General features: G+C 45.4%; 2 protein-coding genes across 7 annotated transcripts in view; one reads left to right on the top strand and one right to left on the bottom strand.

Annotated features, from left to right (window-relative positions):
• Positions 1-5,825, top strand: part of RTN4IP1 (reticulon 4 interacting protein 1) — a 109,958-nt gene extending 104,133 nt beyond the window's left edge. For all 4 annotated transcript variants that reach the window (XM_082475381.1, XM_082475378.1, XM_082475380.1 and 1 more), the window contains one exon: positions 5,698-5,825. In XM_082475381.1, the coding sequence (XP_082331507.1) occupies positions 5,698-5,805 (108 nt within the window). In that variant the 3' untranslated portion in view covers positions 5,806-5,825. The remainder of the gene's footprint in view (positions 1-5,697) is intronic.
• A 1,438-nt stretch (positions 5,826-7,263) lies between these two features.
• Positions 7,264-14,889, bottom strand: part of CRYBG1 (crystallin beta-gamma domain containing 1) — a 221,437-nt gene continuing 213,811 nt past the window's right edge. For all 3 annotated transcript variants that reach the window (XM_082475082.1, XM_082475081.1, XM_082475083.1), the window contains 3 exons: positions 14,645-14,803; positions 12,837-12,999; positions 7,264-9,143 (listed from right to left, as the gene is read on the bottom strand). In XM_082475082.1, coding sequence (XP_082331208.1) covers positions 9,055-9,143; positions 12,837-12,999; positions 14,645-14,803 — 411 coding nt within the window. In that variant the 3' untranslated portion in view covers positions 7,264-9,054. The remainder of the gene's footprint in view (positions 9,144-12,836; positions 13,000-14,644; positions 14,804-14,889) is intronic.

Consider the following 14,889-nt stretch of genomic DNA (forward strand, 5'->3'; position numbering starts at 1 on the left):
GGTATCTGATAGAGGAGCTGGAGTTGTTTTTTGACAGTGTGAGGCCATGAACCAAAAGAGGCTACTCTTTTAAAATACTTTAAGCTTTGGAATGAATAATACATTTGTAATATTCAAAATCCAAAAGGTAGGAAAAGTTATTTCATAGACTCTTCCTTTGACTCCTGTCCCTTGGTCATGGAGATTCTCCTTGTCAGGGCCCCAACATTACCAGTTTTTTGGGCATTCCAAAGATGTTTCGTGATTCAGTAGGGTGAAACAAAAAAATGATTTATAATTAGCACAATGAGTTTAATGGGCTGCTACTGAAACTGTGCCTTATGCCTGAAGTTTATTGGCATTTTCTCCTAAGCACAATAAACATTTCCTGTTTTTATACTATTTAGCAAACTGTTTTTGGTGGGGTGCCTACCACAATGCATGGGGCACACATATACAATGGAATATTACTCAACCATAAAAAGAACTGAAATTGAGTTATTTGTAATGAGGTGGATGGACCTAGAGTCTGTCATACAGAGAGAGTGAAGTAAGAGAGAAAAAGAAATACCATATGCAAACGCATATATGTGGAATCTAAAAAAAAAAAAAAGGTACTGATGAACCTAGTTGCAGGGCAGGAATAAAGAGGTAGACATAGAGAATGGACTTCAGGAAATGGGGTGGGAGGGCGAAGCTGGGGCAGAGTGAGAGTAGCATGGACATATATACACTACCGGATGTAAAATAGTTGGCTGGTGGAAAGCAGCAGCACAGCACAGGGAGATCAGCTCGGTGCTTTGCGATGACTTAGAGGGGTGGATAGGGAGGATGGGAGGGAGGCTCAAGAGGGAGGGGATATGGGGATATAAGTATACATATAGCTGATTCACTTTGTTGTACAACAGAAACTAACACAGTATTGTGAAGCAATTATACTCCAATAAAGTTCTATTTTTAAAAAAACACTTAAAAAAAAAAAAAAAGACATGAAAGAAACTTGAAATACTGGTTGCTGCACCTGAGGAGGGGAACTAGACGGCTGGGGATCAAGTATGGGAGGGAGATGTTCCTTCATACCCTTGCATCTTTTTGAGTATGTGTACGCACGTGTGTGTTCCTGTACTTATTAAGGCCATTGGAGTCCACAGGTCCATTCAAGATCCTAGGTGACCAGCCAAGCTTCTTGGTTGAGCGATGATGTGAGTATCTCGGTTTATTTATTTTAGCCAGCATCAGAATAGTTCCTGTGGAACTTATTTGAATTTAACTCGAAACAGTTACTGAGGGCTAGTGGGCACTTCGCTTCGCCCAGTAAGGTGTGGAGAGATGCGTTGGTCATGCTGAATTACATCCTGAGCAGTGCTGGCCACTAGAACTTTCTGCAGTGATGGAAATGTTCTCTGTCTGCATTGTCTAGTGTGGTAGCCACTAGCTGTAGGTGGCTGTTGAACACTTGAAATGTGGCTAGTGCAACTGAGGGACTAAATTTTTCATTTTATTTACTTTTGATTAATTTAAATTTAAGTAGCCACATGTGGCTGGAGGTTAACCATTTTGGACAGTGCAGCTTTAGAGACAGTGTAATAAGTTCTGAGGCAAATGATTTCCCAGACCCGCCTTGGGATGGCCAGGCCCTAGTTTTGCAATGAACTGTATTCCAAAACTTTGAACTCCTTATTTGCAGCTGGATTTTTTCTCCCATACAAAGAATGTAACAGCTAGGGACTGAATTCCTGGGACCACTATGAAAGCGTTATCTTGCCAGATGTGGTAGGTACCTCACAGCCTTGATGCTACTGAAGTTTTCAGATGCTACTGAAATTGTTTCTATGGGGAAACATAGGCCGAGTTTCTCCCCTCACCTCCTGGCTAGAAGGAGTGCCTATTTTCAGGGGGGCCTAGGGACAAGTCCTGGGAGGCACATTTACTGCCTTGGAGAGTACCCCGCCCACCCAATCTCACCTCCTATCTTCCAGCCTTGAGTTTTCCATCTGGGGCCAGGAAGTTCAGAAATAGCAAGTCCGAGCAAAGCCCACCTTTTCCTTCTTCATATCTGCTTAGTTTAAGCCCCCTTCTTCCCCTTTATCCCGACCCAGGAAATACTGATCCTGTGGCAGAGCTCGGGGCCATGCCTGTCCGAGAGGCGGTGCTGGAGCTGTGTCCCGCCGCCCGGCGCTGGGGCCCGTCCACAGGTGTGTGGACAGGGATCGCCAGGGGCCTTTAGGTCTCCCTGGGTCTCTGTCTCCTCACACTCCCCACCCTCTGAGATCAGTTTCTGTGCCCCGTGGAGGCTGCGGCCGAGGGTCTGGGGAAGAGGTGACAGGCTCGGGCTTCCCTCCCCAAAACACCCCCATGCCATGCAGTGATGACATCGGCTGTCTGGGACCCTCAGTCTGCTCCTCTGCTAAGAGCTCTGACCTTGCACTTAGCACGTAACCACCTGCGCTTCCGTTTCCTAATCTATCCAACAGGCTGGCTCAGAGGCTCCCCCGCTTTAAGCTCTACTGTTCTGTGATTTGCGCAGGGAAGTGGGGATCGAGGGAGAGCCTCTCTGCAGGCCACCGTGCCTGCCTGGGTGCCATCCTCTCTCCACCAGCTCCCCGAAGCTCCTGTGCTGAGAGGGTTTCTGCCTGAGAGGCAGGGAAGCTTGCCCAGTGGCTGAAGAGCAACAGTGTTCTGAGGCCACACCAGGGAGGCTGAGGTTCCCATGGTCCCTATTCTCATGGAAGGGACGTCAGGCAGCGGGTGCCAAACCCCGGGGCCTGGTTTTGTGCAGCCTTTGTTTAGGAAGGGAAAGGACCATCAGGAGAGCCTGAATTTGGGTCTGAGACTGGGATGAATGCTGCAGCCGTGGGCTCCCGGTCAGCTGTGTGCCCCGCGCGTCCGCGTCGCCCTCGAGTGTGGTATCAAGCCCGCCGCTTTATACCAGGGCTCCCTGAGCCGGCCAGACTACAGCAGTGTCATCACATAAATGTCCCCACCTCACCGTGAGTAACCTTTCTTTCCCCTCTCTGGGTTTTTGCTCTGATCCCTTTGTCCATAGCAAACAAGCATTCCAGGTCTGATGTGAGGCTGTGTGTAGACACTGCCTCATTATCCCATTAATCTCTGTTTGCTGTCATATATTCAGCCAACAGTGGCATTTGCCTGCCTGTTAATTGAAAGCCTCTTTTTCATTGTCACTTACGGGAAGAACTGAATGCCCGTTATGCTACAGTCAGCCCTGTGGGATTATCCGCCACAATAGGCCTGACCAGCCAGATTAAAGTGTGCCGTCGCTGCGGGCTGCCTGGGTCATCAGTTCAGGGTCTGTCTCTCCGGTCAGGTTCTAAAGTGGACGGAGCTAGGTGGGCGGGCCGCTCATCCTGGAGTGGAGCAGGTGGATTCCCGTTCCTTTGTGACCTCTCGTAACGCCGCTGCTGGTGTCCGGTGCTCAGTGACAACGAATGGGTGTTATTGCCTCCTTTCTTTTCTTGATGCCTCTCTCCGGTGCCTGCTTTGTGTGCCTGCTCTGCGTCAGTGCCTGGCACTCAGAAGGCAGACATTTAGTCTTTGTGGAGTGGGTGAATGTGCATGATACAAGTCAGGAACCCTAAGCATAAGGCAAAAGGCTGCAGTGATTCCCTCCCTGATGTGCAGAAAACTCACCTCTACCCCTAGAGATTCTGATTTAGTTGTTCTAACAGGAGACCAAGGACTCTGCATTTTAAGCATGCATTCAGGTGATTCCTTTTCAAGTAATCAGCATCCAAAAAGCACCGTCCCAGCAGCTTGAAGGAGAGGGACAGGTTTGGGAGGTTTTGGGTGGGACATGCAGAGAACAACTTGGATGCATTCCACTCTTACCAGACAAGGCAAGCAGGTTTCCTCTAAGAAGGCAGCTCAGATCTGTTCTGTTCAGTGGCCGCCATGCTGGGGGAGGCTGAGGTCACCCTCAGCTTGCTGGAGAGGGCCACGATTATTCATCAGTGGTTTCCTCCACAGGTGCAGATGGGAGTGGTGGCCTATGGACCATGCATCTGCTATCTTGGTGGCCTGGAGACTGGATCCTCAGGTGGCGCAGTCTGTTAGCACGAGGCAGGCCAGCCAAGATGCAGGCTGTGATGAATCATTATAATCCTTGGCTACCTTTCCCTCCCCTTAAGATTTTAGGAGTAGATGTAGAAAGCAGCTGCTGACATATGAAAGGCTTAGTGCGTAGTGGAGAGAGCACAGACTCTAGCACCAGCTTGAATCCTGCTTTACCACTTAGCAGTTATGGGACGTTGGGCAACTTATTTAACTCTGCGTCTTAATTTATTCATCTGTAAAATGGGAATAATAATAGTACCTACCTCATAAGGTGGTTGTAGGGATTAAACGAGGTAAAATATACACAGCACTTAGAAGAGTGCCTGGCACATAGGACAGTATGTGCTAGCTGTGACTTTTATGAGCTTATTGTGGTTTATGGGTACAAAAGAATTTTCAACTCTGGAGAAGGGAACTTTTGGAGTCTGAGACGCTCTCTGGTGGCAGGGCTGTGAAATTCACACAAGAGGAAGGTCCATCGGGTGCATCTGAACACCACAAGAGCACGTACTTCTTCCTCTTGTAAAAGGAAAAAGGTTGCGAGATGTAGGCTTATGCCTTCTGACAGCTTATACCTGCCTGTGGAGCAGTGGCAGGTAGTTCACTGAAAGAGCCAGTGGATAGTTAATGATTTTTGCTTGAAGTTTTGAAAAGGATGAGTTCAGTTGGATTCGTGCATAGGGAGAGGGCGCTAACTGGTCCTAGTTTCAAAGGAGGTTGCTGGCAGTACTAACGATACAGTAAAAAGAACCAGCAGCACTCAAGCCTTTATGCGCTGGCTGAGCTGGCGTTCCTGTAAATTCCAACTAGCTGCTCTGTGGCTTAGCAAAGCCCCCAGGGCAGCTGCAGCCAGGGAGAGGCCACAGAGCCCACACAGGACTCTCGCTTCCCAGTTATCTTACTGGTTCTCACTTAAGTGACACTTATTATGCTCCTGCTGTGTGCCTAGCATTGTGCTGGGTGTTGGGGGGCGGATACAAGAGAGGTGACTAGCCCACAGGTGCGCTAAGCTTTGACTGAGTAGACGGGCCAGACATTCAACAAACTGAAACGATCCGTCCCTCTTCTGTGCACTGCCTGTGAGGGGCCACGGGGACACACGCAGCGAGAACCTTGGGATGCCTTCTTTGGCATTTACCACGCAGGATGGCATGGCTGAGACGGGCACTGGGCTGTAGCAGGCCGTCTGCGAGGAGGGCCACACAGGCCCTGCGGCGGTTCAAGAAGAGGACGCGCCGCAGGCTCGGGTTGGGGCACACACCCCACGCTCAGACAATGGCAGCTAAGCCCATCTTGGTAACGCGGGGTCCACGGAGGGCGGAGGTTGGAACGGTAGTGGCCTCTGGATGCTGGCCTCGGGCGCCGTGGAAGGGCTCTGAGCAGGAGAGCGAGGCGCCCAGCGTGGAGCCGGAGTAGGGTTACTGGTCGGGCTGGGCTCCCTTACACAGGAGACGCGGAGAGGCAGGAGAAGCCGGGGGGCAGCCGTCGTGCCGGCCCGCCTTGAGTTCCTGACCCGGGGGCACCACGCAGACCGGAGAGAGGCCCGCCCAGGCTGGGCACGTGATGCAACCGACTACCGACGTCACCCGACTTGACCCACGCAGCTGTTCTCACCTGCTCATCAACCTTTCTTGTGTTTTACAGATTCAGCCAGTTATTGAGAAAACCTTTCCGTTTTCTAACGTTCCAGAAGCCTTCCTGAAGGTAGAAAGAGGACACGCACGAGGAAAGACCGTCGTCAGTGTCGTTTAAATAAATACTCAGTTTGGTGCCTGTGGGCTCTTATTTGGTGAGTGCCTGTAGGCCCCAACTCTCTTCCAGCCGTCCCTTTCCAGCTTAGACGAGAAGTTCCATGAAATACATTTAGCACACACACACGTTTCTGCCAGTCATTTCCTGTCTTCTGAGCTGAGCAGAGACTGATTTTTTTTTTTTTTTTTTAAGAGACTGATTTTATAGCCCCAGCCCCACCCCATCATCACCCTGCTCTGCCCAGAGCGTTCTCGCATCACCTGCCCCGACGCGCCCACGCACTCCTGTCCGCCGAGCTCCTCCATGCCAAGCGCAGGGGATACACACATAAACAGGGACACGACATGAACATCTCTGCCCTTGGACTTGTCTATAAAGTTGCTGAAAAGTGCCTATTGTGTTTTTCAAGCTGTTCTTTCACAGCAGATTTGCAAATTGTGGCAGCACCTTCTGTTCTTGTAGCTCAAACTGTTTTATCATCTTAATGATTGTGAGAGATGAGAACTTTCAGCATGTGGAGGGATGGCAGCATGAAGAGCTTACGTAAAGCTAATTCCTTCTTAGGGTCATGGTGAGCACTTGTCCCACTGGCCAAAGCTGCCTTTGATTTTTATTCCATCTGCTCCAGTGTGCGGTCATAACAGCCCTCAGCGTTCTGAATCTCTTAGGGTCATGTGTAAAAATCTCACCAGCGATTTGGTTGTTTACGCTTTTAGAAAATGAAAGGTGATGTAAAGTTTGTAACTTTTTAAAACCCTTACTTTTTTGCATAAGGCTAGTCCTCTTTCAGCAACTGAAACGTGCTTCTCTGGGGACTTTTCCATGGAAATTACCACCATTCCATTGGGGACCAGAGTTCTCCAGTTTGACCTGAAATGCTTGCGTTTAGGTACCTCGCCAATAAACCTGTTGCGGCTTTTGAGTCTCTAGTCTGTGCCCTCTGATCACTGACGGTAAGTGTCCAGTTCCCGCCACGATCCCCTCATTACTGCAGCTCAGCTGCTAGCGTTTGGCTTCTGATGTAGACCTGAGTAGCCTTCTACTTCTAGTAGCCTGCTAGACACTCGTTTGTAGTGTTGCATGAGGGTTTTTCTCTAGAATTGCTGTTCCCCCCCATACAAATTTACCTCAAAAGCAAGATGTTCTTCCAGGTGTGAATGAGCCACTTTTGACTTCTCTGAATTCAACCCCAGCTCTTTCTCTTTGAGGCCTCCCAGTGGTAGTGAGGGGCAACTCTCGACGGACAACCTCACTTACCCTCATGTCCACTCAGAAGAGTGGAGTGTGCCCCTTCACCACTGAGTCTGGAAAGAGGGTAGTCAAAGATCTCCCCCTGCTGTTATTCTAGCAGCTCTGAAACCCACCTTGTCCAGATCAGACATTTGTTTCTAATCTGCCTGCTGACCCTCTTTGAAGTGTTACGAGGGCTAGAATGGACTCTCTCTCAGATTTCATCAATACAGTTAACCAGAAACAAGTTTATTCAAGAGATAAATTCAACACAGACTAGACAGTCTTACCCCACCTTACTGTAGTGAGACACACAAAGGCCCAAGGCCAGAGCTGTGCACCTAAGAACAAGACGCGTGGCAGCTGCTGTTGGACGTGTGTGAACATCTTAAAACTGAAGGTAAGCTACTCTGATGGCCGCCACTGCCCCCCACAGGCTCCAGAGGGTCAGCATTTTAGAACTGGAAACATACTGAGTAGCTGAAAAGGAAACAAGATTTGTTCTTCCACGAGGACAACGACATGAGGACAAAAAAGAGGAAGCGTGTATTCAAGGAGTGTTTAGCAATTGTGTTCAAACTAGAATCACTGTTTGTTTGAACAGCACTGACTGACTGGGCCAGGGAGTGTACAATCAGCAGCTAATCATTTTCAATTTCCACTGAAATGCTTGCTGCGTCTTAGGGTTCTGAGATTTGGCCAACTAGGATTGCTTCAGTCTCCTTTCTTTCGCTTTCTGGAGAGAATTGCTGGTCATCCTCTTGAGCCTTCCACACCTCTCGTTTCTGCTCCCAGAAGTACACGACCTGAGGCTGTCCCCCAGCAGTCACAGCAGGTGCGGGGCCGTGGAGCCTCACAGGGAAGGCAGCCCCGTGCAGGCCTCGTGCCAGTGCAGCTGGACAGGAGGGCAGGAAACTGGGCTAAAAGACCTGAGTTTAGCAAAGGCCTGCGAGAACTACCTGTAGATGAGTGAGGACGGGCTCATAAATTAGGTCATGGTAATACTGTTTCAGTAGCATCTGCAAGAAAAGCACTACTCACTCACATGTGACATTCTAGAGTGGGTTAAAATAATCCAGATCCTGCTAATAAATGTTAGCAGACATGGACATGCTATCTTTGTAAATTTACTAATTTTTTTTTTATATATTTATTTTTGGCTGCATTGGGTCTTTGCTGCTGTGCATAGGCTTTCTCTAGTTGCGGCGAGCAGGGGCTACTCTTCGTTGTGGTGCGCGGGCTTCTCATTGCAGTGGCTTCTCTTGTTGCGGAGCACGGGCTCTAGGCACACGGGCTTCAGTAGTTGTGGCTCACGGGCCCAGCCACTCTGCATCATGTGGGATCCTCCTGGACCAGGGCTCGAACCCGTGTCCCCTGCATTGGCAGGCAAATTCTTAACCACTGTACCCCCAGGGAAGTCCCCTAATTTTTATTAACAGAAACATTTTGTTTATACTTAGTTGCTTAAGGTAGGTCTGACTAGATAAGGCTTTCCCCACTTTGCTATACGGCATAATTAATAAGTCCAGAAATCAGAAGATCAAGGACCACAATTACAGGCCTAATAAATGATTTCTTCTCAGATGCTGAACAGTCTCCTACCTTACAAACTTGAGCTTCTGTCCTTCCCTTTAAAGTGTACAGGACTTGTAGGTCTGCAAGGTCGGTAAGTTTGTTCTTGTTCTCTATCTTTGGAAATAATTTAAAATGTACATAGTCTTGCTGCTAATGAGGCAACCTGTTTAAACAGCTACTGAAAAGAAATGAAAGGGGTGAAACAAGAGGAGGATAAAGGACTGGTGTAAAACGATTCCAGTCTTTTGAGAAGACGAGTGGTTGTCCTGGTCACGGTGCTGTGATTCAAGAGAGAATTGAGAGTTGCTGAAGGAGCAGGTCCACTTTCTTCTTGGTGCTTCTGTCTGCAGTCCTTATTTTTTCTTTTTTTTTTTTTTTGTTTTGTTTAAATAAGGTAGCTGAAAGACCTCCAGAAATATTCCTCCTGCATTCTTTAATTCAGGTCTATAGGACCATGGCTTCCCACACTTGTGTTAGCTTCTCTTTGCTGACACTGTTGAGGATAAGGTGATTGTGATCATACTGTGTACCCCCTGAAAGACAGAAGAGGAAAATGATAGAAGGAAATGTGCCCACATGAAGGGGCTGTAGCAGACACAGTTTATCATCACAACACCAATGTAACAAGAGTAATAAGCAAGGTGTAAAACTATGTGCCTCGAGGAGACAAAGCAGGGAGGAAAGCCCAGAAACACACTGAGGGCTGAGAGGTTCCAGCCTCTGGGGGGTGATGTGTTAAAGCCCCATCATGTGGCACCGGGTGGTGGGGGGGTGGGTCAGAATCTAGAAATGGGAAAAGGAGTAAAGAGATTGTGACAAATATTCAGTGGTGGGATTGTGGATTTGAGATACCAGCAAAAAAAGCAGGCGGGCCTGAGTAGAACGGTCATCGGAACAGATTTTGCATGAACAATGAAAAATAGTTGTATTAGGTCAAAGGGGAGGTTTGAATGATACCCAGAAGTATAGGCAGGGCAGCACTCCCACTTCTGGGAACCCACAGGCTGTGGTGTATAAAAATTCATTGCATTTAACATGCTGAATTCCATTAGACTGTAAAACTAGTATGGTTTCCCTTTCACCAGAATATTTTTTTCCAAGGGTGCCTACTAGATATTTCAGATTCTTCAGCCTCATGGCCTCTTCTTTCAGTGGAGAAGTATCATTAACAAAAGACAGGGCCATGTGATTTTTTTCCAGTGTGGAGTAAACATCCTTTCAGATACCTTATCCTTTTCAGCATAAGCCTCTGTACCAACGTTATAGCACCAATGACTCCATCAAAATTAAAATCTGTTCATCTCGCTGCAGGGTAAGTGCGACTGGTACTGAAATCATACTGCAGCCTCAGGCCAAGAGAAATTAAACGTTCTCTTTTAAAGCATTTACAAAACATCCAAAAGGTCTGAAAACTTACACAATAGATTTTGATAGGGAAGAAATCATCTCTTATGCATGCCCCTCTTCTAAGAAATTGGTTTATCATCATGATAACTAAGAGCCTCTGCACAGCTAGGTATAGGACAGAACACAAAGGCAAGGTGCCCTGGGCACTTTATGCTTAAGTTTGGAAAAAAAAGTCACCACCACCACAGACCCCACCATCTCCACTGAGGTACAACACACAATACTTGCTGAAATCTCAGTGGAGTATAATCTTAAGGTCACAATGTCTTTTTCATTCTTCTAGATTATAGTATCTTAAACATACTTTCTGTGTATATTACATCATAATTCTAATTAGAGTCATGACGACTAGAAAGTTCTTGAGAAATAATCTGATTCATTCTTTGCCTTTGGGGAGGATTAAAATCCTCCCAGACTTTTTTAAAGTGAGTGTGAATATGCTGGTATCTCTTACACTGTTGTTATAATGTCTTTGGTCTGGAATAATACACGGATGTCTACCAAAACACCAGGAGATAGGTTAAAAGAAATAAATCTTACGGTAATATTAGTAGGTAACAAATGGTCAACAGTTGTAGCCAGTAAAAGTCACAGTCTCCTATTAAGTGCCCCTAAGAGAGAGATGTATTTCTATCTCCCTTGCACACTATGTGGGATGTGTGGCCCTACTCTCTCTTGTCCACAAGATGGCATCATTCTCCCACATTCTGAGACGTTTAAACCAGTTTAACAAGTGATTATTGTAGCTACCATACTCGATATACTGAGAGTTCACAAACATACAGAACAGTATCCTTATTCCAAAGGCACTGGACTAATTTATATTGCATTTTAGGAAGTGACCTTGGAGCTTTAAAGCGAAGCACTATGGAGGAAGCTCCTGGAGTCCCACAGTCCTTTTCAGAGTCGAAGACTAGAAAGCCAGGTATCCTTACTCCTGGTCAACTGCCAGGGTAGCAAGTGGGGGAAAATCCCATATCCTTGGAGCTTCCAGAATGTAAGCGCTCTGAAGCCAAGGTACTGTCCTTTTTTTTTTTTTTTTTCCTTTCACTTTGATACCCCCAGTGTGTGGCACAGAGCCTGTCACATAGTGGGTACCCAATAAATACATGTCAGAAGAATAAAAGGAATGCTCTAAGAGACTAGCTCATAAAGATTACAATGACCTTAACCCTGGACATTGGAAGCTGATCACATCTGTAAGAAACATGAGTCCGTATTTTCCCCAAAATCCATGTTTCCAATTCAGTCTAGTCACATTTCTTTGGCTTCTCTGGAGGTTTTGAAACTCTATCTTGTATAGACTGAGGAGCTCCAGTTTAACAAGTTGTTCAAAATAAGAATAAAGATAGTGACTCTTAACAGTTTGAACCTCAGGTTGACCATCTATAAAATGGGTATCTTACTTGTGTACATACTGACAGATCAGTCGTGCCAGCCTACAGTGCATTTGTCTCCTGCTTGCGTTTTATACAATGTACGACTTTGGGCCCCATCCAGCCTGGAGTTAGATACTGCTTAGTGGTGCTCCCTAAATGTAGTGCCCTGCCTTTGCCTCATTAAACTTAGTTTGCCTCTGGGTACTTTTCTGTTCCTCAGATTCTTTGTGAATTCTAATCCCATTGTTAGGTGGCTGGGCCACTCTCCCCACCTGCAGATCCGAAGTGACAGCCACTTTTCTCCAGGGGCAGTCACCAAAGCCCCTGATGGAAATGTTCAGGCTTATTCTCCATCTTCCACAAAAGTTATTTTAAAACCAGGTTGCAGCTGTTTCTTTACCACTATATCTTAATTTTTAATGACAGCTTTGGCTCAGAACCCTGACTCAGGTAAAATTGAGCCAACTTTCTAGCCATGATTTAAAGTGGTATGTGGTAATAGTATGGTTCCACTAAATTGACGAACATAACCACACTGGTTTCCTGATAGGGGATAGAAAGTCTCCATTAATAATTTAAAGCAAAATTACCCCATATGACATGAATAAAACACACTATCATCATTTGCTTGTCTATAGCAACGGAGGTTCACTGAATTCCCATGTCTACTTGAGGTCAGTTTTTTTGCTTTATGTTGTTTTAAAATTATCATCAGTAGTTCTCGTAGACAGGCAGCATGGGCATTACCTGGGAACTTGTTAGACATGCAGATTCTTGGGCCCTACCCCAGACCTACTGAATCAGAACCTCTGAGGGTGGAACCCAGCAATCTGTGTTTTTTAACAAGCCCTCCAGGGGATTCTGATGCAGATAAAGTTTGGAAACCCCTGGCCTAAATTTATTTGCTCTTCCCCAAGCACCATCAATCGGTTTGCTCTGGATTAACTTCACTGAACAAATGTTAAGTTGAAATCTTTTTGGCTATGTTGTTTGTTTTAATTCCTTTTCAGTCTTAGATCTTTACAATGGAAGTTTACATGCGTGTACATGAGAATCATCAACTATACAGACTGAGATCATAGCCTTTTAACTTGTGAATTTTAGTCTAACATTGTTATAATAAATGGTTTAAAGTTGGCCCATGTCCGGATTCCACCTCAGCACTTAATGGGTGTGAGATTGTGGCCAAACTGATTAACTCCTCTGAGCCTCAGTTTGGGGGCTGTGAAGTGGGGGGAGGAGGGATAGCACAGGCCTCTTGGGGCTGCTGTGAAGATCACGTGCGGTAACTTACGTACAGTGTATAGCACTGAGGCTGGCACATAGTAAGGGATCACTTACTATTAATAATAGTACACGCATCATTTTCAAAAGTAAAGAAGAGCTTTTTAGTTAACTGAAGAAAGACACAACAAAGAAAATAAAGGAAACAATCCTTACCTTTGATATCTAAAACTAAATTTGGCTTCAGCTTGCTATAGATCCTGCCGTCAGACTTCATGCTCCAGGACTGACTGTCGACGCTCTGTTCGAGCGCCAGGCCCAGTTTAGAGCCAGAGGTTACTAGGCTCCCCGCAATGGTCAGGCAGCAGTCTTCTGCTATCTGCTCAGTGGAAAAGACAAGGTACCTTAGACATGGGTGGATATATATTCAGGTACCATTGTAAGCAATTTCCTGTGTGAGCTGATTTTTAAAGTTATCTTAGCCCACATGTGGAATTTCAGCTTTTAGCCATGGTAACTGGGATCAAACAAATATTTATGCCCTTCATTTCAGATGACATAAGTGATAGAAAGTTCTCAATTCTTGTCCATTGTTAAGAGATTTATGCCCTTTGTGAGGCCCTCTGTCTTATAAGTAAGGGAAGCCTTAGAACACTAAAAATGCCCATCATGATATTTCCCCCCAGAAATCACCATGATCTGAGGCTGGGTCTGTAGCTAATCTCCCCGACGTATCCACTCCACTCAGCCTGACCCTTCTGGAATATGACTGCATCTCTAATTTTGAAGGCTGCTGTGGCACTGAAGTTGCTAAAAGGGCATTTTATCATTTTAAAACCTGAATTCCATTTACTAATTTCTCTTGTCTTCCTTCATGAGAATGTCTACAATTTTCTAAAAAGGCATGCTATCCAAGTATAAAAAGAGAAAACACAAATGCAGTAGAGTGTGTTCTAATGCAAAGATCTTATGGGTCCTTCTATGAACTGAATCTACCCTTAATATAATATAAATAAGGTATGGTAGTCGTGTTCATATGGCATTTACACATATTGCTATAGAAAATGCTTATGAATAGTGTACTAGTCTACAATATATTGAGATAAAAGGATTGTGATAATCTAGGACACTTTCCTTTTTCTCATTGACCTATCAAATTCAAAGCTGTTAAAATAGTATCACTGTAATGTTCATTAGAAATAAATTGCGGAAAGATGCCATTTTCTTGAATTAAGATAATTCAAAGGCAGAAGTTTGCTTTTTCTATGCCTCTATATTAGTTACTTCTGTTTCTCATGCTATTTCTTCTATGCATGTCTAAATAGTACTTCTGTTTACTGAAAGGATGATTCTCCCTCAAGCACAACAGACCCAATTAACAAGTTGTACTTCTTTCAGCAGGCCGTAATGCCTTCTGCTGACGCATGGGGCACCAGGATTAAAAAAAATCAGGAGCAAACAGTCAAGCCCATAAAATCAAGGAGTTAAAAAGAATATGTACAATAGAAGTGTGAGTGTCTCTCATAAAATCTTACAACACTCCTCAGCTTTTAAATGTGCATTGTGGTGGGAGTGATAGGAGGGAGATGGGCAATTTTCCATTTTACAAGGTGTGACAATTGGGAAATGGATTGTGTTGTACACAGGGTGGTATCTCTTCACCCTTCAACCTCGTCTGTGGGGTCCTCCAAAATGGAAACAAACCAAGAGTGATCTGTGTTGATAATGATGGGGCTTATAAATTTATTTCTATAACAAGTAGGTTAAGGAAAAGGGGGAGGGTAGCACAGACACTTCCTTTTTCTATTACTGTATAAAAATCAAGTATAGATGTAAAGATTCTATCTTGGATCAGTGCTAGATTTACCTCCCATTTAGGTTCCTAGACAGGTTCTATCAGAACTAAGAAATAGTTTCATAAAAAACCTTCCAACTTAGTTCTGAAAATGCTCCAGGAATCGTGAAGTAGCATCTACTTGAAGAAAGATACTATTATAGACCCTTGTCTAATCCAAAAAGCTCACCCTGCATTTGATGCATCCTTCCTGGTAAATCCAAATCTGATCCTCAGCACCGACATCCTCCATGACCTGTATTCTGAGAAGCTTCAGATCCTCTAGGTTTCCATTGGTTGACATGAATAACCCTGTTGCTTTGTTTCGAAGTCTGAAATAAATTCGTTTCTAGAAGACAAAACCCCAGCAATAGTCATATATACAAGCTGTACTTTAGAAGCACTGAACAAGCATCAGTAGCAGGGGCAGAATCC

Source organism: Balaenoptera physalus (assembly GCF_965194825.1).
Source record: "Balaenoptera physalus genome assembly, chromosome: 9".
NCBI lineage: Eukaryota > Metazoa > Chordata > Mammalia > Artiodactyla > Balaenopteridae > Balaenoptera > Balaenoptera physalus.